This window comes from Molossus molossus, unplaced genomic scaffold (genome assembly GCF_014108415.1).
Source record: "Molossus molossus isolate mMolMol1 unplaced genomic scaffold, mMolMol1.p scaffold_m16_p_4, whole genome shotgun sequence".
Classification (NCBI taxonomy): Eukaryota; Metazoa; Chordata; class Mammalia; order Chiroptera; family Molossidae; genus Molossus; species Molossus molossus.
The window spans coordinates 77,294,607-77,318,181 of NW_023425377.1; the positions used below are offsets into that span (position 1 = coordinate 77,294,607).

The following is a 23,575-nucleotide window of genomic DNA, read 5'->3' on the forward strand; positions in this document are numbered from 1 at the left end:
AGCCACCAAACTCAGATGCCTTCCAAGACCTGCCACTTCAGTGCAGAGCCTGGCTTCACAGAAAAGCCATTTGCTTCCCATCCCCCACCCCCTACCCCTACCCCCAGTACATTCTCTCTCTTTCTTCCTCTCCCTCCCCCTCTCCCTCATACACACACACATGGGGGTTAGGGGGGGCATCTTCAGCAGCCTCATGAGGCCTGGGGGCCTTTGTCCCTCCTGGGCCTGGTAGCCAAGCAAGGGCCTCAGACCCGGTCCAACCAGTTCTGTGGCCTCAATCTTCCCTGTCCCCCCTCAAGCCCCCACCCCTGGGGCTACCCAGCTGGAAGTTCATGGGTGCCATGGTGGTGCCAGTTGAGTGAGTGTGCGCTGCTCACAGTTGCCAGGCGCTGGTCATCATGGCCACAAACTCCTCATCTGTGTCCACGGAGTTGCTCACACCACTATAGTAGTCCTGGAATTCAGCCAGGGTGACCTGGGGGCAGATAGGCTCTAAGGAGGGATGGAAACCTGGGGTGGGAGGAGTTAGGGGTACCCTGTAGGCACCTACCTGCCCATCCTTCTCAAAGGAATCAAAGTTGTCCAGGAAGTGGCGGAGCGCCTCCTCCTCAGTCCACTCCCCACTCTGCACCTTCGGGTGGGCATGGCAGCTGTACACACCCCGGAGGTCATCCACAGTCACCACACCATCCCCACTTCGGTCCAGTTTGGAGAACGCAGCTGCAATGACTGCCTTCCGGGCCTGGGACATGGGGGGCTGAAGGAGGGGCAGTGGTGACTGAGGGACCCCAACCCCTCCAGGCATAGAGTGCAGAGCACAGGAATCCCTGAGTCTTAGTGATTGATTCTGGATGTCTGATGTCTGCCCGCCGAGAGCTGGACACCACCCCCAAGATAGCTGGGTGAAGGGACTGGCCTCACCCGCAGTGCCCTCAGGAATTCCTCCAGGTCCAGCTTCCCACTGCCGTCACGGTCCCATCGCCTGCACATGCCCTCTGCCTCAGCCGGGTCCAGCACCAGCCCCAGGTCTGCCAAGCCCTGCTGGAGCTCCCTTGCATCCAGGGATCGGCTCCTGTCCTGGTCCAGGCGGCGGAAAAACCTGGGAACAAGGGGCCCAGTTGGAGAGTGGTCCCTGGGGCTAAGTGGTCAGAAAGGAGTGAGGGGACAGCTCACCTGGCCAAACCCTGGATGCCAGAGGCCCCTCGGGACAGGCACTGTTCCCGGAGCCTCTCCACAGTGGCATCCACCGTGTCCATGCTAGATTCAGGTTTTCTGGATAAGAGAGAGGTCAAGTAAGTTTCCTACTCTGCCTGCCAGGCTACAAGCCAGGTGCCCCCTACTCACCTGGCCTTGTCTGTCCTGGATTCTTCTAGGTGGCTTTCCGCTTGCTCCTGCCTTCTTTGTCCAGTGTTTGCAGTGCGTCCTGCTTGGTAGGATTGTTGCTAAGGAACAGTGGCTCTGGAGACTGGGCGGGGCCTCAGCTGTAACCCAGACTGCTGAATGGCAGGGCCAGGAAGAAGGGACAGAGCAGCACTCTCATTGGCACCCCCTGCACTGCTCATTCCCAGCCCTGCAATGCTCAGGCCTGGGATAGAGCCAGGCCCAGACCAGCACGGGGGTTGGGGGTCTCTTTCTGGCCACAATAAGGAAGGGCAGGCCACAGCCCTTAGGGGACCGCAGTGTCCTGGACGGAGGGAGCTCAAGACCCAATTCCTCTGTGACCGGAGGCAGGTCCCCTCTCCTCTCAGCTTCACTGGCTCCCTACCCCTTTTCACAGGGCAGCAACCAAAGCTGCTGAGGGATTTGAGTTAAAAAGGGCTGGAGTTTTCTCAGTGGTTAGAGCATCGGCCCTTGGATCAAAGGGTCACAGGTTCAATTCCTGGTCAAGGGTCCTGTGGGAGGCAACCAATCAATGTGTGTATCTCTCCCTCCCTCAGTTCTATCTAAAAATCAATGGAAAAATATCCTTGGGTGAGGATTAACAAACCAAAAAAAAGGGCTGGATGGCCCCAGCAGGTGTGGCTCAGTTGAGCAGCGTCCAGTGCACCGAAAGGTCGCTAGTTTGATTCCCAATCAGAACACATGACCAGGTTGCGGGTTCAGTCCCTGGTTAGTTGGGGTGTTTATGGGAAGCAACCAATGTTTCTCTCTTACATCTATGTTTCTCTCTCCCTTTCCCTTCCTCTGTCTAAATATAAAAACATAGAAGGGTGGGGGGCTAGAGGTGGCCTAGGCCCATGTCCAGTGGGAGGTCCTGAGACCAGTGCTAGCTGAGCGAGGACACAGCAGAGTTCAGTCGCACAAAGCAGTTCCTGGCAGTTATTTCGGGGCCAGCCATGGTGTTTTTGTTGTGGGTCTTTTTGGTGGGTGGTTTTCAGTTCTCAAACATCAGTTAGTGGATTCACTCGCTCCTGACAAGCTGGTGAGCCAGGGGGCTGCAGTACCAAACGTAGAAGTGACCTCGACCCCTGACATAATCTAAGGGGAACTGAGGCCACCATCACAGAAGGCCTTCTATCCAGATTTTGGACACCTTTGCCAACTGAGAGCATTACACCAACCAGCAGGATCAAAAAGGATGTTGGAACTCCCAGGACTTAAAATGTGGGCCCTGTTTGGGAACTTCCTGGCCTGCACAGATCCAGAGATCATCAGAGGTTTTTAAATTTTGGCCTTGCACACAGCACAATGGTGTGTGGTCAGGAATTCCTGACCCAGCGTTGCAATTCAAGCCACAGCTGATGTCACACACTGTCAGCTCTGAGAAACTACAGTGACAGTCTACTGCACAAATTCCGATGGCTTGCTGCAATCCAAAAATTCTTTGAGTAGTCAAAGAAATACTGCATTGTGTATTTTAATTAGGGTAACAAACATCAATTTTTTTTCTATGGAAAATATAAAATATATACACAATTACTGTAGCTCTGTTTGACATCTTTTTTTTTTTTATCCTCACCCGAGGACATTTTTCCATTTTTTGTTCAGATAGAGTGGGAGGGGGAGAGAGAAATCGATGTGAAAGAGACATATCGAGTGGTTGCCACCCGCACCACCCAACCAGGGCTGGGGACAAACTGCAACCGAGGTACGTGTCCTTAGTGGGAACCGAACCCGGGTCTCTCTGGACCACAGGCCGACGCTCTAACAGCAAAACCAGCCAGGGCTCTGACATCTTTAAGAGAATCAGAATTTCAACAATAACTTTCCAAAAATTGGTAATGGCCCAGGCCCTCCTGACCTGGCCTTTTCACTTCACCTCTTAGCCTCTTTCCCAGCTGTGAAAGGGGACAAGCCTGTGTCCACAGGTGGCTGCAAAGGTTAAACACAGTTGTGTGTGTAGAGTGCCTGTGGCACCAGCTTCTGTGACTATAACAAGCCCCCACCCAGCAGGACCCCGCCCTAGACCAGGAATCGCAAAGGGGCCACCTCTCCAGCCCCCACACCTGGAATAAAGGAGAAGAACCAAAGACAAATCACCCCATTTATTCTTGAGTTCACACAGGCCCCAGCCAGCCTTCTCTCATACAAACAGCCCCGCTTTCTTACTCACTCAGAAGAGAAAATGGGGATATTGTTCTACACTGAGGGGTCAGTGTTCAATACCAGGCAGACAACAGGCACCATCCCGAGGAGGAGATGGGCGCCAACCTTTCCAAGCTGGAATAGGCCCTGCCCCACAGCAGTTTCTGGTATGACAATTTCCTGAGTAAGGAGGCAGGAAGCAGCTCAGGCTGAGCTGAGAAGAGCACAGGGTTCCTTTTTTGATAAAAAGCAAAACTCCCTGAATGGCTCTGGCCAAGAGGGCAGTGTAGAAAAAAGGAGTTAAAAAATAGATTCTCTAGGGACTATAAAAAAGAGCCAGCTGCTTACTACAAAAGCTGGACTGGGGGGAAGGGGGGTAGGGCGGGGGCAGGGACGGGTTCCATCATAAGTGCTAGGGACCTGTGACTTCCTTTAGGGCCCACAGACCCATCCTGTTCCTACTGGGGTCTCAGGGTGTACCAGGCACTGGTGACAGAACAAAATCCCTGCCCTCATGGAGCTTACATTCTGATGGTAAGAAGTTCCATAAAGAAAAAATAAACGCAATGGTAATGGCAGGGGTTGGGGAGGAATTAATTCAGGTAATCAGGGAAGGCCTTTCTCAGGAGGTGACATTTGAGCAACAGCTTGACGAGGAACCGGTCATATGACACCTAGGGGAAGAACATTCTAGGCAGAGAGCAGCCCATGTAAGAGACTTGAGGCAGCACATTATCAAGAAAAGGTTAAGGGGTGCCTGAGTTTTCCTGGGCAGCACAGCCAGGCTTCCAGCATCTCACAGGCACTGCCTTCTGGGTTAAAAGTTGAGGGAAGGACAGTTAAGGGGAAAAATGTCTAGGATTAAAATTTTGTCTTCAAAATAACTAATGCAAAACAGCATGAAGCTTGAAGCCCCTCATTCTCGTCTGGGGTTGGTGTGGCTCAGTTGGCTGGAGCATCGTCCCATGCACTGAAAAGTTGTGGGTTCAATTCCTGGTCAGGGCACATGCTTAGATTATGGGTTCAAATCCCTGGTTGAGGCGCATACAGGAAGGCAACCAGTTGATGTTTCTCTCATACATCAATGTGTTTCTTTCTCTCTCCCTTCTCCTCTCTAGAAAATCAATAAGCATGTCCTCAGGTGAGTATTTTAAATAATAATAATAATAATAATAATAATAATAATAATTCTGACCTGGGATGGAGTAAGAAAAGCTTTAGCCTGGGATGGAGGATACTTCAGGATGAACAAAAATCTGGACAGGGGAGAAGGGGGTAAGAAACAGTCAAATAATCTGGAACTTGATGCCCTCTGCCTCTACCAGAGAAAGAGAGATCTCAAACTCATGCTTCAGGGCCCAGACATCTGGCCCTAAGAGAGATGAAGGGACTAATTAAAAACCCTGGCTAAAGAGGGTAGTCTGGATTCAGATCCAGGCAGGCATGGCCAAGACAGAAATCCAGATTTTTGTGTGTAAATGTTGCCAAATCTTCAACAAGGGTAATTGATTCATAGTTCTGTCCTGGTTTTTGTTTTTTTAAATCTGTCTGGGCTAAACATTTTCATTTGGTCTGCAGGCTGCCTGTTTGAAACCTATGACTTTAAATCCTTGGAAAGGATTATGGCTCTGCTATGGGGTCCCCTCTGGGACAATGGTGACAACTCCTCCCACCCCCTGGAAGATGCCCACAGCAGTGGGAAAAGTCTCCACAGGCACTCTCTGTCTCCATTCCGGAATCTGTGCTCTGGGGCTCACACAGTGGTCCCAAACACTGCTGGCTGGAGATTGTCCCTGTCCCCCTCCTCCCCAGTGCTGTTGGCTAGAAGTAAACTGGGCCCACCAGAGAGTGGGTAGCCAGGCTCACTGGCTGGCAAGGGACCCAGGCGCTCAGCCTCAGCCAGGGCTGCCAGCAGCCCAGCTAAAGGTGGTCGCCGGCGGCATATGTCCTGCAGCAGCTCGGCCCGGGGCTGCAGCTGCCTGATGAGCTTGTCCCTCTGGTGCAAGGCAGCCTGCAGGTTGTGGACAGTGGCCTCGGAGGTCACCAGCTGCTCCTGGAGAGCGGCAATCTCACTGGCAGAAAGACAAAACTTGGTAGTAATGGTAGTAGTGGAGGACCAGAGGTACTCCTCCCTTCTCCTGACCTCTGAGGGCTCCCCATTACCAGGATAAAGGCCCTGCTCCTCACCACTGCCTCAAGGCCTTCCCTAGCTATGGACTGAATGGTTGTGTCCTCCCCAAATGCATGTTGAATCCCTACATCCCAGCGTAATATTTGAAGGTGGGGGCCTTCGGAAGGTAAGGTTAGATGAGGTCATGAGGGTAGGACCCTCATGATCAGATTAGTGCTCTTATATGGAGACACCAAGACAACTTGCGCTCTCTCTCTCTCTCTCTCTCTCTCTTTCTCTCTCTCCCCTGTGAGGACACAATGACATGACCAGGAAGAGTCCTCACCAGGAACTGAATTTGCCAGTACTTTGATCTTGGACTTCCCAGCCTCCAGAATGGTGACTCTCCCCAGCTCTTCCTACAGTTACCTCTTCCCCTATATATTTTCCTATTTGTTGTTCAGCTTAGATGGCTCGTCCTCCAGGAAGCCTTCCCTCTGGGTCCCCTTAGAACCCTGTGTGCACCTCCATCACAACCCCAATCACCCCATGTTGTAACTGCCTAGTGATGTATCTGCCTAAGGACAGAGCTGCATAGATCCAGTATCCAGCACAGTGTCTGGCACATAATAGGTGCTTAGTAAAGACAGATGACTCCAACCAGCTCTGAATTGTTTCCCACCTGAGCCCCAGTACCTCCCCCTGGGCACTTTCTCATCCCTTTCAATTCTCAGCTGCTAGAGGGACTCTTCAAAAACTTCTGATAGAGCATATCCTCCTCTGTTCAAGAACCTGCCATGGCTCCCAATATCTACTTGAGGAAGTTGATGGACCCTGCACCACTCAGTACCAGCTGGTTTTGCCTTGTGGGAAGCTTTTAAGTTAAAAATCCACACTTGTGTGACATCTCTTTACATGTTTATAACTAATTATTTTGGTGTTTGTTTTCTCAGTCCCTCCAGTAGTCCAGCCTCCACGTGAATGATTCGGTTCCCCCCTGCCAGCGCTCCCTTTCCAATCTTGGCTCCGCCTCCGCCCACCTCCTCCAGAAGTTCACCTGGCGGGCCCCGGGCCTCACCGGTCCTTGGTGCTGCCCAGCTCGTCCAGGGCGGCGCGCAGCTGCTGATCGTGGCTGGCAAGGCGCTCGGCCTGGGCGCGCACCGTGCGCTCCGCCGCGTCCAGCCGCGCCTCCAGCTCCGCGGCGCGCCGGTGCACGGCCACCAGGTGTGCATTCGCCTCGCGGATCTGCAGGGACGGTGGCGTGGACATGGCCCCGGCGGCTGTCCAGGCCCAGCCACGCCCCCGGGCCGCCTGGAATCCGTGCCCGCCCCCAGATAGGCCACGCCCCGAGAGGCCCTCAAGCCCAAACACTCAGACTGGTTCCGGAACCTCGAAAATACGCCGATGGGCCCGATCTTGTCCTCCGGCGGCACGCCCCGTTCAGGCTCTGGCGACGGGATTGGTCACTCTGCTTAGGAGTTAACAGGAGGATTGGTCCGGATTCCGCTACTGAGCAAGTCCGACCACGTCCCCGGAACCCGCGGCGCTTCTCTCAGATCCTCACGATCGGGCATGCCCACGCCCCTTAGGCAATCGTACAGCTCCGGATTGGTCAGGTCCCCCACTAGTTATGTCTCTGGCCCTTGCCACGTCCCCAAGCGTAGCGCGTACTTCATCCAGCACAAGATCTGGGCCAGCCGCAAATTAGGCACAGGCCCTGTCCCTCTAAGATCCTAGCACTAGGGTTGGTCACTTTCCCGCTAAGCCCCGCCCTTGACCCTGACCACGCCCCAAAATAGTCGCACGCGGTTTAGACTCCGATTTGGGTACTGACCACAGTGCGTGACCACGCCCCCATGCAGATTATGGCGCTGCAAGTGGCCACATTTTTGCTATGTCCGGCCCCATAATTACCTCTTGTTCCTATCAAACGCGGCCCCGCCCCGCCCGCGCCCTAATCTGTGCAGGGCGATTCGCCTAGTACCTATTATAGTCCAGCCCGTAGATTAGGCTCCGCCTCCGAGGGTCAGGCTATACCTAACCTAGGGCCTTCTGAGCTAGCACTAGCGAGATCCGCCTTCACTGATCCTGGTTGGCCCTAGTTCCCTCTCCAGAAATCCGCCGGAGAAGCACATGTTCTTTCTTTACGCCAGTCCCGAAGTCGGTGCGTGCGCGCAGCCGGTGTCCATGGCCGCGGCACTCAATAAAGTTGCACGCTTGTTGCTGGCCGGTCTGCAAGGGATGCTGCGCGCGTCGCCCAGGAAGTCTCGCGATAGCGAGCGGCGGCTGCCCTTGGCCGCGGAGTTCTTTTGGCTGTGCGGTGCGGGTCTGCGGGGGCATAGCTATGGCGCGGACGCTTCTTCAGCGGTACTGGGACATCCCCGATGGCACCGAGTGTCACCGCAAGGCCTACGCTAGCACAAGTATCAGCGGTGCCGTTGGTGAGCGCCGGCCGGCCGAGCTCCGAGGGAGGAGGGTGCAGGGAGGTCATAGGGTCACTGGATGCTCTCCGAGGGTGGCCTGGGGGGCTGGGGAGCTCGGGATGGCGTATGGTTGTCGTCAGGGTGTCTGTGGACGCTCTGGGACGCGGGGGAGCTCCTGTATGGGATAGACCTTGTGGGGTGTTGGACTAATTCAGAGGGCGCAGGGAGGCCATAGGGTCAGTGGGAGTTGTCCCAAGGGGGTCACATCAGGGTTGGGAATCTCGCGGGTGGTACCTGGTCCTCGACGGAGTGTCAGGGGCAGTCATAGGGAGCTCTTGTGTGAGAGAGACGTTTGGGGGTGGGGGTCTGGCAGGGTTGGAGAGCGCCGGTAGGTCGTGGTACATGTTGCAGGCTGGTCACTGAGATTATAAGAAGCGGTCCCTGGGTGCTGGGGTTGGGGAGTTACTGTTGAAGTTATCACCAAGTTTGGAAGTCGTGGAGTGGGACAGGGCCATTATCAGGATCAAAGGAGCTGCAGGATCGTGAGACTTTCCAACGGGGTAAGGTTGAGATTGTTTGGGTGGGGGGGATATTATTGGGATGTCTGAATGGGGTATAGAAGATTTGAGGAAGTTCTGGAGTGGAATGAGGTCTTTTTAGGACCCAGAAGAGTTGAGTGGTCAGGGACATCGGAAGGTTTACTGGGGCCACCAGAGGGATCCAAGGGGTGCTGAGGAGATCATAGGTGAAGTGAGTCAGGAAAGCCTGGGGGGTGTGAGGGCACTGGCATTGTCCCACAGGGGAGTCTCACCCCTTCCAGGCCCCTTTTATTCTCAGTCTCCCTGAGAAGCTCCTGAAACGGGGCATGGCAGAAGTTGAGTCAACACTAGGAGGCATTTCCATTAGGGCAGACCTAATAATTGCTGTCATTATCTGCATATTTAGTAAGACCATTATCATCTCCATTTCTCAGAGGTGGAAACTGAAGGTCGAAGAGGTGTATTAACTGCCCCGGGGTCTTTTGAAGCCAGGCTGCAAATTCAGGTCTGCTGATCTTCTGGGGGTGGCTGGGGCAAAGAATGTGTGTGCATGGTCTTTATGGAGGGTCATCCAGAGAAAGGGCTGAAGAGGGAGTCCCAGGAGTTGGGTTATCTAGAATCTGCTTGAATGGCAAGTTATCGGGACAATTTAGGGTGTGTGCTAGGATCTCTGTGGGGGTACTTAGGGAGTCTGGGAGGGGCTGCATAGTGTGGGATCGGCTCACTGTTGGAGAAGTTATTCTGAGGGATTCTTATGGGGAGATGCTGACATTGGTGAATGCCTGGAGGGTCATTGTTGTGTCTCAGGAGAAATGAAAGCTGGAGGGAGTCAACTGAGGGGCTTTTGGGGCCTTCAAGGAAAAGATTTAGAGAAGTGGATACTTTAGGGCAGGGATTTTCAAACCTTTTCATCTCGTGACACAAATAAACTAATCACTAAAATTATGCAGCATACCAAAAAAAAAATTTTTTTTCCCCCAATCTGACCAAAAGAAAAAGGTATAATTTTGATTCATTGACACTGAATGGCTATTGTTGTGTTGGTTATTGTCTTTTTTTTTTTGACAATCTAAGGGAAAAGAAGTCAGTGCCACTAACTAAACTGTCAGGTATTACACATTTTAAAAATTCTTGCAGCGTACTGGTTGAAAATTGCTGCTTTAGGGATTTTGAAACAGAAAGACATTAATGCTGGTGTTTGTGAGTGGGATTGTGCATGTGTGCTTTCACTGGCTACCATTCAACATACAGAACTTAGCTTAAACATGCTCCTGGATCCTCCCTTGCCTACCTACTCTGCGGCCAGCAGAGCCCAGCACCTTTTGGACACACTGTAACTGTATGGAAGGAAGAGAGGGAGGGAGGGAGGAGGGAATGAATGAGTGAATGAATGAATGAATGAATGAACGAACGAACGAATGATGTGTCAGGGCACACAGTAACTATGTGAGTGAATGAATTTTTGAATGGATGGATATGGGTACACAGTAACTAAGTGATTGAATAAATGATGGCACACAACTGTGAATGATGAATGAATGAATGAATGAACAAATGAACAAAATGTGCACTGTATCTGGAGGTCACTGTGAGAGGCTGAGAGGAAGCCCGGAGCAGGCTGAGGGGATGGAGAGGTGGTAATAGAGGCTGTGGAAAAGTCTGGGTCAGAGATCTTTGTGTGCGGGGGTCCCAGCATCTGAGGAGTTGAGCAGGCTCCTGGAGGGTGGGCTGTGTCAGGTCACCATACTGGATGATTGCTGGGGGAAAGTTGGGGTAGGCAGTCTTGGCGCTGGGATAATCAGGGGGTTCTCGGGTCATTTGCTCCCAGTTCAAGGACTTCTAAGGGCACATAGGATGATGGGGCACTCTCTGTGTCCAGCTTGGCCAGGACCACAAGCCTAGGGGATAAGGTTGATAAGGTTTCACCAAGGGCTCACTGCATGATGGGTTTGGGAGCATCACTGAATCTTTTCAGTGGTCCCCCCACCCCCCAAGGATGTCCTAAGACCCTTGTTTCTGGCCCAGTTCCTGAGATCAAGACTCACCAGATACCAGGCAGTACTGGAAGGCCCCACTGATTAAGTCTCTTTACAAGGTGGTAGTGAGGGGGGTGGAGAGGTTGGGAATCATGTGTGAAAGAGAGTACCTGGAGGGAAGTGCTTGCTGGGCTGGAACAGAGTCCAGCCTTACTACCCCCTTCCCAGCCTCCAGGCTTTCTAAGGTCAAGCAGAGAGAAATAAGATTTGGAGAGTCTGCCGACAGGGGCCTTACATATGAGAGCCCTCAATTTTATTTTTTTAGTAGATAAATTTGACATGTAACATTGTGTGTATTGAAGGTGTACTAGAGCCCTCTTTATATGTGACTCTTTTCCCCTCGTCCCTGGGCCTCAGTTTACCCATCTGGGAAGTGAGGTGGCAGTGTTAGCCTTCTTCATGGTTGCTCTGAAGATTAGCCCCACTGTCCAGAGTGAAAAGTTCCCCACAGCGGCTCCACTGAGCTTAACCTGAGGTCAGGCTAGGGTGAGGGGCACTGCTCAGCCTGGAAGGTCCCATGGGTGGGGCCTGAAACTGGAGGTTTGGGGACTAGGGTGAGGGTAAAACCATAGTCCTAGGGTCAGATCTACCTGGCTTCCAGACTATTCTGCTTGGTGACCTCAGGCAAGTCACTTTGCCTCTCTGAGGCTCCCACCCTCCCATGAAGCAACAGCTCTAAGGGTACTGAGCCCCTCGGGCCCTGAGGAGGGTAAGTGGAATAGTCGCTGTGCTTGCCACCTAGCAGGTAACAATTCTCTTTTGTCTGGGATGGAATGGGCTGCTTCTCCCAAGAGGTCCCTACTGGCAACTAGTGTTGGGGGTCTGTCAGGAGAGGAGGGGTATGTCATTGCCCTGAGCAGGGTCAGCTGGAGGAAGGGGGAGCCCTGTGTTGGGCTGTTCTGGTGACAAGCAGTCAGCCATGTGGGACCTCATCTGCCCATTCACTAAAGAATGTCTGGTGCAAGAGGCTTCCCAAGGGCCTGCCCCAGCCTTACCCCAGACCCACATACCAGCCCAGATCAGTGTTCACTAGGGATCCTCCAGGATAGAACCGTGGTCCTTGCCAACCACCTGGCACTCAGCTCCAGGCCCAGCCCTCACTCAGGTCCCTCATGCTTAAAAGCCAATGTCAGGGGCAGGATGGTCAGGCCGACGGCAGAGATGGAAAAGCAGATGGTGGTGGTGAGACCAAGTGGGTGTGCACGGCCGCCCAGCCAGCCAGGTGTGAGGGACGGGCCCGGGTTGGAGCTGCCAGTGGGGAGGGGGCCCTCGGTGGCAACAAGGAGGCATTGAGCCCCAGGAGCCAAGCCTCTGCCAAGGTGGATTAGGCCATAGAGCCTCAGGCCCCACAGGAGAAGAGTGCCTTTTTTTTTTTTTCTCTTTTAAATTAATTTTAGAGAGAGGAGAAGGGCGAAGGAGAGAGAGAACATCCATTGGTCACCTCCTGCATGCTCCCCACTGGGGATTTGACCCACAACCTGCGCATGTGCCCTGACCGGAAATCTAACCGGCGACCTCTTGGTGCATGGGTCGATGCTCAACCACTGAGCTGCACCAGCTGGGCGAGAATAGCACCCTTGATCAAAGCAGGACCTGGGTGCCAGGGGTCTGGGGTGCAGCTTTGGCGGCTATGTCTGCACTCAAGGCTAGGGAGCAGGCTGACCATGGGCCCATCCTCATGTTCTCTGGGGGCTGGAGGCAGGGTGAGAGCTCGGTTTCGGAGCAGCAGACCCCAGTTCCCATCCCAGCTGAGATACCTTGGGGCACAATGGGGAACAAGGGAGAGAGGGTCTATTGGGTGACAAAGGGACCTGCTCCCCAGCCAGGGCCACTCCTCAGTGTGGAGGCCCAAGTCTGAGCCACCTACCCATCTCATCCTGCAGGCTTGATCGCCTCCGCCTATAGCATTGCACTCAAGCCCCCTGACTCCTTCCTGGAGGGAGTGGCCAGGACTGGACGGTACACATTTACTGCAGGTAAGCAAGGCTGGGGGGCATCTTGCTTCCCCGCAGAGTCCTTCCTGGCACTGGCCTAGCCAGCATGCCCCTCTGGGCCCCTGACTCAGTGCCCACCCCTTCCCATCTGCCCCATAGCTGCCATTGGTGCCATATTTGGCATTGCCTCCTGCGTCAGTGCCAAGGTCCGCGAGAAACCCGACGACCCCCTGAACTACTTTATTGGAGGCTGTGCCGGAGGTCTGACCCTGGGAGCACGCAGTAAGTAAGCTCCCCAACCCTGCCCTCGACTGACCCTTCTCCCTCTGTGTTCCATCCCAGACCAGGGGCCAGGCAGGGCCAGGTGTGTGGGATGCCTGCTCCAGCTGAGGAGGTGGCAGTCACCCTGAAATCTCCCTAGTGCTTTTGAACCTCAGCCACCAGCCAGTTGAATAATAGTAATAGCTGCTGCTGCTTCAGCACCTACTGTACACCCACCTCACCAAGTGCTCCCCTCCTCCCTTGCCCCCCTCCCTCACTCTGCTGCAGCCACACAGGCCACTTCCCTGTTCCTCCAACATGCCAGGCACCCTCCTACCCCAGGGCCTTTGCACGAGCTGTTCTCTGCTTGAACATCCTTCCTCCAGATGTCAGCACAGCTCTTTCTCTCTCACCTACTTTATGTACAATCTCAGACCCCCACCACCTTCACTCCTTATCTCTCTCCTTTGTGTGTTGCGCTTTATCAGAGAATTTGAGGTTACTTCCTGTTTCCACCTCGGGACCATGAGCATAAAGAAGGTGGTGCTGGTTCTTGCACTACCACCCCTCTCCACAGTGTCCACAGCCCTGTGGGGGTGCTACTCACCATCCCCACTTTACAGGTGCAGGGACTAAGGCTTAGAGAGTGGCCTGAGATGGCCTGAGGTCTCCTGGGACCCAAAAGAGCCATCTGAAATGGAGCAGATGCTGCTCTCCTGCCTCCCACAGCCTTAGGCCACATGCAGATCAGCTGCTCTGGCCTAGCAGGCTGAGAGTGTTGGTAGAAGGTGCCAGCCAGGCAGAAAGGAAGGGCACTGCAGAACTATCCTGCCTTGAACTATCCTGCCTTTGTTTTGTGACCTTGAGCAAGGTCTGGGTTTGACATGTGCCCCTCAAGCCTATGAGCAGAACCCCACGCTTGGTGGCAGCTTTCAGGCTATCGGAAGCAACCTACTCCTTGGTTCACAAACCACGTGGCAGACACAGGGCCTGGTGCCTGTGACCAGGGCACAGGCTGAGACTCGACAATGCAGCATCCCCTCAGCAGCTTGAATGTGCCCCTCCCCCTCCCTCTGGTGCGGACAGCCTGTATTCCTGCTTCTCTCTGCCTCAGTTTTCACACACGCCTTCAAAGTTGAAAGGTTAAGTGACTTAACCCCTCAAGGGAGGGTTGCAGCATGGTCCCTGACACCATCCTCTCTACTCTTGCAGCTCACAGCTATGGGGTCGGAGCTGCGGCCTGTGCATACATGGGCATGACGGCCGCCCTGGTCAAGATGGGCCAGCTGGAAGGCTGGAAGGTGTTTGCAGAGCCCAGGGTATGAGTCCCACCACCTCCCTCAACCTTGGGCAGGTGGAAATGCCCTAAAATTAAATTATGTGCATATTTGTGTGTGCGTGTCTTCCTTTCCTCCGCCTCTGCTCTCCGGGGTGATGGTGACAGGCCAGCACCAGCCAGAGAGACTCAGGGTGGATTTGGGAGGAAGCAAGGAAGGGAGCAGGAGATTAGGCATCTGAGTTTGTACCCCCAATGAGCCAGAGGCACCAGCTGGGCCTTGAGGTAGGGAGAGGGCATTGGGGAGCAGGAACCTGTGAGTGGGAGCTGGGACAGCCACGCACAGCCCTTCCTGATGCTCCCCTGCGGGTCACAGGCCATCCTGTCTGGGCCTCCCCCCAAAGCCAACAGCATGTGGAAAACACACCCAGGGCCCACGCACGGCCTGACTCCAAATTCCTGGGCGTTGGAGCAGAGAGCCCCAGACAGCCTGGCCCCGGAGCCTTGTCCCCATCTGACAGGTGGGTGACAGGCCACCAGTAGCCTGCAGGGCAGGGACCCATGGCAGCAACAAGAGGAGAGAATGAGATCCTCACCGCCTGCTACCTGTCAGGCACAGTGATTTAGGCGGCCCCAGAATACTGGCCGGCTCAGGCCCCAGGCTTTCTGCAGAACTGGCTTAGTGCTTCCTGGCAGCTGGAGAGGAAGGCCTGGCCTGCTCCAACATGCTGAGATGGGTCATAAATTAGGGCCCTCCAGGCCCCACCCTGGGGAGCAGTGTTGTGCCCTGGCGGGGTCTGGGCTCTGCAGGTGGCCTTGGGGGCCACAGGAGCAGGCTGGGCTGGTTGCCACCCTCATGCCCCCTCCTCACCCGTGCCCTCCCATCCCTTCTTTCACGCCCCCCAGAGCCTGGACATGGTTGAAAGCCAAACTTGGAGCCTTGCTTTCCTCTTCTGTCCACCCCAGGTAATAACTCAGCCGGGCGTTGATGGGCTAAAATTAAACCTCTGCAGAGCAGAGCCCAAGCGCTGCTGCTGTCAGCTGCTGGCCGGCCCCTGCTGACTTTCTACCACCCCAGTGTGGCCCTCCAGGTCCCCTCTGGCCCTGCCCCCTCCGCCTCCCCACCCCCATGAAGAGGGACCCCTGCCAAGAACACCCTTACTGGAGTGGACACAGGCATCCCGAGCCTGGACGTGGAGTTCCCTGAGAAAGGATGGAGACACCCCCACCCTGCCCATGGGCTAGGAGATGTGGGGCCTAGATGCCTGGCTGAGCCCTGGGGTGCTGGGCTCCCAGACCTGCCTTCTAGTTCCAGCACTTGATTCTTTCCTGGCTCAACCCTCAGTTTTCCTGCCTGGCAAGTGGGGGTAACATGGTTCCTCAGAGATGTTCGGTGAGGAGGAAAACAACTGTACCCTGGGGGTGAGTGCCCTTCCCACACCCTGTGGAAGACTAGCCCCTCTGCTCCTGCACCAGCCTGGTCTGTTCCTGCAGTGGCCGGCAGAGGGCAGAGCCCATCGCACTCAGCAGGATGGCTGGCCACCCCCAGGACCCTGGCCCTTCCGTCTCTACAATGTGTCCCTGCCTCCCTGGCCACTTCTTCCTCTTCCAGTTCATGTCGCCCAAGTCAGCAGGGGTGATAAACTTGAGGAGTAAGTACCACAGATTCAGACCCTTTGCCTGGAGGACACTGAGGGCTGGAGCAGGGAGGGACCTGTCCAAGGACCTGTACCTGGCCACTCAGTCCCAGAACTGCAGCCCGAACCAGATGTGCCTGCACCTCCCTCTCCTGCACACCCTTCCTCAGCCTGTCCACTACCTCTCCTGAAGCCCAAGCCCCGTGCCAGGTGGAAGTGGAGGTTCACAGCCAGCCAGCCCCTTCTTGCCTCCCGGCCTTGGTTTCCACTCTGGACTGCTCACCGCCCACCCACCCCTCAGGCAGGCTGGTTGCCAGTGTTGAAGCAGCCTTGCCAGGCTCCCCAGAATGGAGCAGGAGGGAGCAGCTGCCTGCTGGCTCCAGGGAGCCCCAAAACCCAGGCCCCCTTGCTCATAAACATTTACTAGGCTGTGAGGGGCTGACATCATCCTCACCCCACACACAGGCGCCTGTCCAGAGCATCCAGTCTCCCCGCCCGTCTGCCTGCACTCCCGCCTCCTGTCCTAGCAGCCCCTGCCCTGGCTGGGGGTGAAGAGGTCTTTCAGATGTGTATGAGGGGGAAGGGCATGGGGGAGAGCACAGCCGGGGGAGGCGGCTTCACTCCCACCCCAGGACCATCGTCCTGGGACACTTCCCAGTGGGGACAAGCCTATAAGGACTGTTCAGCCAGGGGGTCTCAGCTCTTGTCACCCAAGAAAATGTAAGCAATCCAAGTAAGACAGAAAAACCCACCTGCCAGCTATTCCTGTTGTCCTGTTTCATAGACAGGACAGGCCCAGAGGCGGCTGAGCTCGCAGTGGGCACTCAGAGCTGCTCTTTATTAGTTACTGTTGGGGTGCAACCTCTAAATTGTCTCTCAAGAAGACCCTCCAAGTGGGAGTGGTCACAGTGACTGGAACAAAAGCAACCCAGTGGAACAAGGGGATGTCAAAAGCAAAATTATACCCCACAAATTTCTTTACAAAGTTATGTTGGAGCCCGGCTGCTGTGGCTCACTGGTTGAATATCAACACATGCACCAAGAGGTCGCCGGTTCAATTCCCGGTCAGGGCACATGCCCAGGTTGTGGGCCTGATCCCCAGAGGGGGCATACAGGAGGCAGCCAGTCGATGTTCTCTCTTATTGACATTCCTATCTCTCACTTCCTCTCTCTCTAAAATCAATAAAGAAAAAAAAAAAAAAAGCAAAATTATACCCCACAAATTTGTTTACAAAGTTATGTTGGAGCCCGGCTGATGTGGCTCAGTGGTTGAGTGTGGACCCATGCACCAAGAGGTCAGTTCTATTCCCAGTCAGGGCACATGCCCAGGTTGTGGGCCAAATCCCCAGTGGGGTGCATGCAGGAGGCGGCCAATCAATGTTCTCATCTATGTTTCTATCTCCCTATCCCTTCCTCTCTAAAATCAATAAAGAAAAAGTATTTTAGCCCTGGCTAGTTTGGCTCAGCGGTTAGAGCGATGGCCTGCGGACCAGAGGGTCCCGGGTTTGGTTCCCGCTAAGGGCACGTACCTTGGTTGCCCTCAGTTTGTCCCTGGCCCTGGTTGGGGTCATGTGGGTAGCAACTAGTCAATGTGTCTCTCTCACATCGATGTTTCTCTCTCTCTCTCCCTCCCGCTCTATCTGAAGATAAATGCAAAAATGTCCTCGGGTGAGGATTAAAAAAAAGAAAAGAGCCCTGGCCGGTTTGGCTCAGCGGTTAGAGCATCAACCTGCGGTCAGGAGAGACCCGGGTTCGGTTCCCGCTAAGGGCACGTACCTCGGTTGCAGTTTGTCCCCGGCCCTGGTTGGTCGTGCGGGTGGCAGCCACTCGATGTGTCCCTTTCACATCGATGTTTCTCTCTCTCTCTCTTCCGCTCTCTCCCTCCCACTCTACCTGAACAAAAAATGGGAAAATGTCCTCGGGTGAGGATAAAAAAGAAAAGAAAAAGTTTGGTTTTTTTTATCCTCACCCGAGGACATTTTTCTATTTTTTGTACAGTTAGAGTGGGAGGGAGAGAGAGGAAGAGAGAGAGAGAGAAACATCGATGTGAAAGGGACACATCGAGTGGCTGCCACCCGCACGACCAACCAGGGCCGGGGACAAACTGCAACCGAGGTACGTGCCCTTAGCGGGAACCGAACCCGGGTCTCTCCGGACCGCAGGCCAACGCTCTAACCACTGAGCCAAACTGGCCAGGGCAAGAAAAAGTATTTTTAAAAAGTTATTGGATGTGGGCTGGGTTTGCTTTCTCAGTCGTTGTGAGCCCCTCAGCCTTCAGAGTACATTTTGATCTGCCCTCTTCCCTCGTCCATGGCTCCCCTGGGCCCAGCCCCCACCATCACCTGCTGGGCCAGCACGCTCACTTCCACCCTGGTCTGGCTCCCATCCTCCCCACCCCCCAGTCTGTTCTCCCTCAGCAGGCACTAGAGAGCACCTGTGAGCATGTGAGTCAGTGCCCTTACTGCTTGGTAACCCTTGGCCTCCATGAAAAATGTCTCCTCAGTGGAAGATGTTATGTGTGTGTGTGTCCAGATTCCCCCCACATCTTACTGCCCCATCCCTAGCTAGGCCAGGCAGTCTCCATCTCTCCCTGGGTTGCTGCGCCAGCCTCCTCCCTGGTGTCCCCTATTTCCTCTCATTCCCAACCAACAGGCTCTATTCCCTACCATAGCCACCAGGGGGTGCCTATGAGCGCCCGAGTCAGGTCCTGCCCTTCCTCTGCTCACAGCCCTCCAGGGCTCTCACCTTCCTGGGGTAAAAGCCCAAGTCCTCCCGGTGTCCCACAAGGCCCTGCACCTGCCCTCACCTGCTCCCTCTCTCCCCCTTACTCACTCTGCTCTATTCCACGCAGGTCTCCTTGCTGTTCCTCCAGGACACCAGACAGACCTGCCCCAGGACCTTTACATTTGCTGTTCCTTCTGCCTTACTGCCCTTCCCCAGAAGTCCCCACAGCTCTCCCCTTCACGTCCTGTCCTTCAGTTCTCAGCTCAAATGACACCCTGGTGAGACCTCCGTGACAGCCCGTTACATGCCACCCCCAGCCGACAGGGCGCTGCAGCTCCTTCACCCTCTCCCACTCTTGCCCATAGCACTTCCAGCCTCTGACTCCTGTGCCACCATCACATACACTGTTTAGTGGGACGTGGGTCTCCTCGAAGGCTGGGACATCCCGGCTGCCACCCTGGGTCAGCACCCAGCCTAGAAATACAGCAGGCATCTGTAAATATGTGGCCCGGCCCTGCTTCCTGGGTGCCAGCTCTGGGCAGCGTTCCCCACCGTCCCACTAGAGCAGCGGTTCTCCACCTGTGGGTCGTGACCCCTTTGGGCATCGAATGACCCTTTCACAGGGGTCGTCTAAGACCATCGGAAAACATATAATTCCAATGTCTCAGGAACCGAGACACCGCTCCTCTATCCGGCTCCAGGGGGTCCGCCCACATGCAGCATGAGCAGCTGTATGTATTAAAGGGTCACGGCATTAGGAAGGTTGAGAACCACTGCTCTAGATGATGGCTGTGGGGAGGGGCCGGGGAGAGAAACCATCGATACGCAAGTCTCAAGTCAAGAGTCAGGGTTCACCTACACATGTTTACTGAGTACCGCTCTGTGCCAGGCATAGTCTTGGGTCTGGGGTTGCATCAGCCAACAAGGTCCCTGCCTTCCCGGAGCTCGCGGTCCATTCTGGAGGGAGAAATACTGAAACAGACTATATAAAAAAAATGTGAGCAAACATGTAAATGGGCATGAACTGCTTGAGAGATAAAAACAAGGTGACGTGAAAGACACAGGTGAGCCCTGGCCGGGTCGCTCTGTTGGTTAGAGCATCCTCCCGATACACCAAGGTTGGGGTTCAATCCTCAGTCAGGGCACATACAAGAATCAACCAATGAATGTGTAAACAAGTGGAACAACAAATCTCTCAAAAATCAATCAAATGGCCCTGGCTAGTTTGGCTCAGCGGTTAGAGCGTCGGCCTGCGGTCCAGAGAGACCCGGGTTCGGTTCCCGCTAAGGGCACGTACCTGGGTTGCAGTTTGTCCCCAGCCCTGGTCGGGTCGTGTGAGTGGCAACCACTCGATGTGTCCCTTTCACATCAATGTCTCTCTCTCTCTCTCCCTCCCTCCCACTCAATCTGAAATTTAAAAAAAAAAAAAAATCAAATATCCCTGGCTCGTTTGGTTCAGCAGTTAGAACGTCAGCCCACAGACTAAAGTTGCACGTTCAATTGCAGTCAAGGGTACATACCTGGACTGCGGTTCTGTCTTTGGCCCTGGTCGGGGTTGTGTGGGAGGTAGCCAGTCAATGTGTCTCTCTCACATCGATGTTTCTCTCTGTCTCTCTCTCTCTCCCACCCTCGGTCCCACTCTATCTGAAGATTAATGGAAAAATATCCTTGGCTGAAGATTTTTTAAAAAGTCAATCAAATGTGCCCTGGCTGGTTTGGCTCAGCGGTTAGAGCGTCGGCCTGCGGTCCTGAGGGACCCGGGTTCGGTTCCCGCTAGGGGCGTGCACCTCGGTTGCGGTTTGTCCCCGGCCCTGGTTGGCCGTGCGGGTGGCAGCCACTCGATGTGTCCCTTCACGTCGATGTTTCTCTCTCTCTCTCTCTGTTCCTCTCTCTCCCTCCCACTCTACCTGAACAAAAAATGGGAAAGTGTCCTCGGGTGAGGATAAAAAATAAATAAATAAAAAAAAACAAAAAAGACACAGGTGAGAGGTGGTGAGGTTGTCCGTAGCTGGGGGTAGCCAGGGAGGGACCAGAAGAAGCCATTCTCGGGGTACGCTGGAGGAACAGTGCAAAGGCCTTGGGGCTGGAACAAGCTGGTAGAACTCCCACAACGTCCCCATAACAGCTCGGAGGCCATGTGGCAGGGGTCTGGGGGGCGGGGCATGGGTGAGAGGGGGGGCCACATCAGGCATCTTGCGCAGGTGGACACAGCGAGGCAGGGCAGGATTCACAAAATCCATCCTTCCATTGTTGTGGGCCCCTCTGAACAAAAACATTTCACTTGTCCTGGCCAAAGGGCTGCTCCAGGAGGGGCCAGAGCCTGAGTGCCTTGGAGGCTCCATTCCACTGTGCTACAGGGTTCCCATCCTGGAGGGGAGGGTGGAGGTTTAAGGAAAGGAGGACCCTCTGATCTTCTGGCTGGATTCTGTGGGGGGTGCCCCAACCCACCTTCCCTCCTGACCCTCAGAGCTCGAAGCCAGAGCCGGGTTAGTCGTCACTTCGGGGTCTGGACGAGGAGGCGGAGCTTCCCAACCCCTGCCCAGCCTGGCTTGCCGTCTAGGGCTCAGAACTCAGCGGAGACCCCAGTTTCTTGGACGCAGGCCATCTCAGGCATCCCCTGCCAGAGGAGACTGCCTGTGGGGAAACTGAGGCATGGAGCAGTTTCCCAACCCCCAGCTATGCTCCAGTCACCTCCCTCCCTTCCCTCAGGTCCTCCTTGGATTTGGGCGCCAAGCAAGGCCTGGCTCAGCCCTCAGCCCCATCTTACTGCTTGGGCTCCTCGGAGGAGGAGCCAGCCAAGCCTCCCAGTGGCTTCCCAGAAGCTGGGTGGTCGGCTGAGTCCTGAGGGCCCCCCTGGGCCTGGCCCCAGCCCAGCCCACATCTCACCTCGGGGGGCCCTGCTGGGCTCTGAACATTGGATGAACCAGAGCAGGAATGATGTGAGCCAGGAGAGGGCAGGGCTCGGAGTCCATGGGAGGGCTCTCAGCCCAAACAGAGGGGCCACTGGCAGACTCATGGCCAGGCCTAAATGCCCCCCTCCTTTTTTTACACCTCCAGATGCTTTAATTTTGTCCATTGTTTTTTTTCCGCAGTCATCTGTCTATACTGCACAGTTGATTTTTCAATAGGTAAAACAGACCCAGGCCACAGAATTTAAAATATACCAAAGGGTATTCAGAACAAAATCTGCCATCCAGCCTCCTCCCACCATCACCCTGGGCTCTCCCGGAGGCCGTGGCCAAGTTTTTAGTTTTCCCCTCCAGCCATGTTCCACACCCAAACAAACATGTCTGCACACTTTCCTTTGCCCCTGCAGAAACATACCACACTCTCCCTGCTGGTTTGCAGATCTTAGTCTGGTTCCCTCCTAATATGTCTCAGGTCTCTTCCTGTAAAGAATTTTCTCTTGCTTTTGAACGGTTGTATAATATTCTATCCTGAAGCTGGGCTGTCATCCCATTAAAGCACACTCTTATTCCCAGGGTTTTGCTGCTATATATAGTGCAGCAAATGTCACTTTGTATATGAGTGAGTATACTCTCAACCTCTCTGAAATAAATTTTTATTAATAAATTATTTTTTTTATTTTTATTATTTTTTTTTTATCCTCACCTGAGGACATTTTTCCATTTTTTGTTCAGGTAGAGTGGGAGGGAGAGAGAGGAACAGAGAGAGAGAGAAACATCAATGCGGAAGGGACACATTGAGTGGCTGCTATCCGCACGACCAACCAGGGTCGGGGACAAACTGCAACCGAGGTACGTGCCCTTAGCGGGAACTGAACCCGGGTCTCTCTGGACCGCAGGCCGACACTCTAACCGCTGAGCCAAACCAGCCAGGGCAATAAATTATTTTTTTTTATCCTCACCCGAGGACATTTTTGCATCTATCCTTAGGTAGAGCAGGAGGGAGAGAGGGAAGAAGAGAGAGAGAAAAAAACATCGATGCGAGCCCTGGCCGGTTTGGCTCAGCGGTTAGAGCGTCAGCCTGCGGTCCAGAGAGACCCGGGTTCGGTTCCCGCTAAGGGCACGTACCTCGGTTGCAGTTTGTCCCCGGCCCTGGTTGGTCGTGCGAGTGGCAGCCACTCGATGTGTCCCTTCACATCGATGTTTCTCTCTCTCTGTTCCTCTCTCTCCCTCCCACTCTACCTGAACAAAAAATGGAAAAATGTCCTCGGGTGAGGATAAAAAAAAAAAAAAAAAAAAAAAAAACATTGATGCGAGAGAGACACATTGAGTGGTCGCCACCCACACGGCCCCGGGTGGGGGCTGGGGACAAACCACAACCGCTGAGCCAAACTGGCCAGGATTATTAATAAACTATTTTTAGAGCAGTTTTAGATGCTCCCCCCCCCCCCCCCCCCCGCAAAGGCACACAGTTTCCCCTGTTACTGCCTGAAGACTTTGCATTTGTGGCTGCAGTTGTTACAATCGATGAGCGTACACTGACCGTCGCCCAGGGTCCAGAGCTGACATCAGGCTTCACTCTTGGGGCTGTACATTCCGTGGGTTTAGACAGTTGTGTAATGACACCGTTACGGTATCACACAGAGCAGTCCCCCTGCCCGAAGGGTCCTCTGTGCTCCACCTGTTCATCCCTCCCTCCCTCTGGCCAGCGCCCATCCTTTGCTGTTTCCAGTGTCACCTTCCCCAGAGAGTCGAGGAGTGGGGATCATGCAGTTGTAGCCTTTCAGCCTGGCTTCTTCACTGAGGGACATACATTTACGTTTCCGCCACGTCTTTTTGCAGCTGCTGGCTCATTTCTTTTTATTGAAAAAAAATTTTTTTTTTTCTTTTCACCTGAGGACCTTTTTTCCATTTTTTGTTCAGATAGAGTGGAAGGAAGAGAGAGAGAGAGAAACATCGATGTGAAAGGGACACATCGAGTGGCTGCCACCTGCACGACCCAACCAGGGCCGGGGACAAACTGCAACTGAGGTACGTGCCCTTAGTGCGCAGGCCGATGCTCTAACCGCCCAACCAAACCGGCCAGGGCTAAAAATAAATTTTTTTTTATTGATATATTGGAGAGACAGAGGAAGGGAGAGGGAGAGAGAGATAGAAACATCGATGAGAGAGAACATCACTTGGCTGCCTCCTGCATGCCCCCC

At 54.4% G+C, this 23,575-nt stretch overlaps 3 protein-coding genes across 6 annotated transcripts; 1 reads left to right on the plus strand and 2 right to left on the minus strand.

The window, feature by feature from the left end:
- Window positions 1–181: 181 nt before the first annotated feature.
- Window positions 182–6,707, minus strand: CAPS (calcyphosine). Of its 4 annotated transcripts, XM_036240794.1 has the most exons (5): window positions 1,345–1,538; window positions 1,174–1,272; window positions 922–1,099; window positions 551–757; window positions 182–475 (listed from the first exon to the last, which is right to left on the minus strand). In XM_036240794.1, exons 2-5 carry the CDS (start codon window positions 1,254–1,256, stop codon window positions 374–376), a joined length of 570 nt encoding a protein of 189 aa, XP_036096687.1. In that variant the 5' UTR covers window positions 1,257–1,272; window positions 1,345–1,538; the 3' UTR covers window positions 182–373. The 4 variants fall into 4 exon arrangements, with proteins under 4 accessions (XP_036096687.1, XP_036096685.1, XP_036096684.1 ...); XM_036240792.1 differs by lacking the exon at window positions 1,345–1,538 and adding an exon at window positions 6,693–6,707 and having other exon boundaries at window positions 182–757; XM_036240791.1 differs by having other exon boundaries at window positions 182–757.
- On the minus strand, window positions 5,141–6,904 carry VMAC (vimentin type intermediate filament associated coiled-coil protein). Its single transcript, XM_036240795.1, has 2 exons — window positions 6,714–6,904; window positions 5,141–5,597 (listed from the first exon to the last, which is right to left on the minus strand). The coding sequence occupies exons 1-2, from the start codon at window positions 6,902–6,904 to the stop codon at window positions 5,279–5,281; spliced, it is 510 nt and encodes a 169-aa protein (XP_036096688.1). The 3' UTR covers window positions 5,141–5,278.
- Window positions 6,905–7,885: 981 nt separating this feature from the next.
- On the plus strand, window positions 7,886–14,210 carry NDUFA11 (NADH:ubiquinone oxidoreductase subunit A11). Its single transcript, XM_036241059.1, has 4 exons — window positions 7,886–8,076; window positions 12,517–12,609; window positions 12,727–12,849; window positions 14,041–14,210. The coding sequence occupies exons 1-4, from the start codon at window positions 7,980–7,982 to the stop codon at window positions 14,151–14,153; spliced, it is 426 nt and encodes a 141-aa protein (XP_036096952.1). The 5' UTR covers window positions 7,886–7,979; the 3' UTR covers window positions 14,154–14,210.
- Window positions 14,211–23,575: the final 9,365 nt, after the last annotated feature.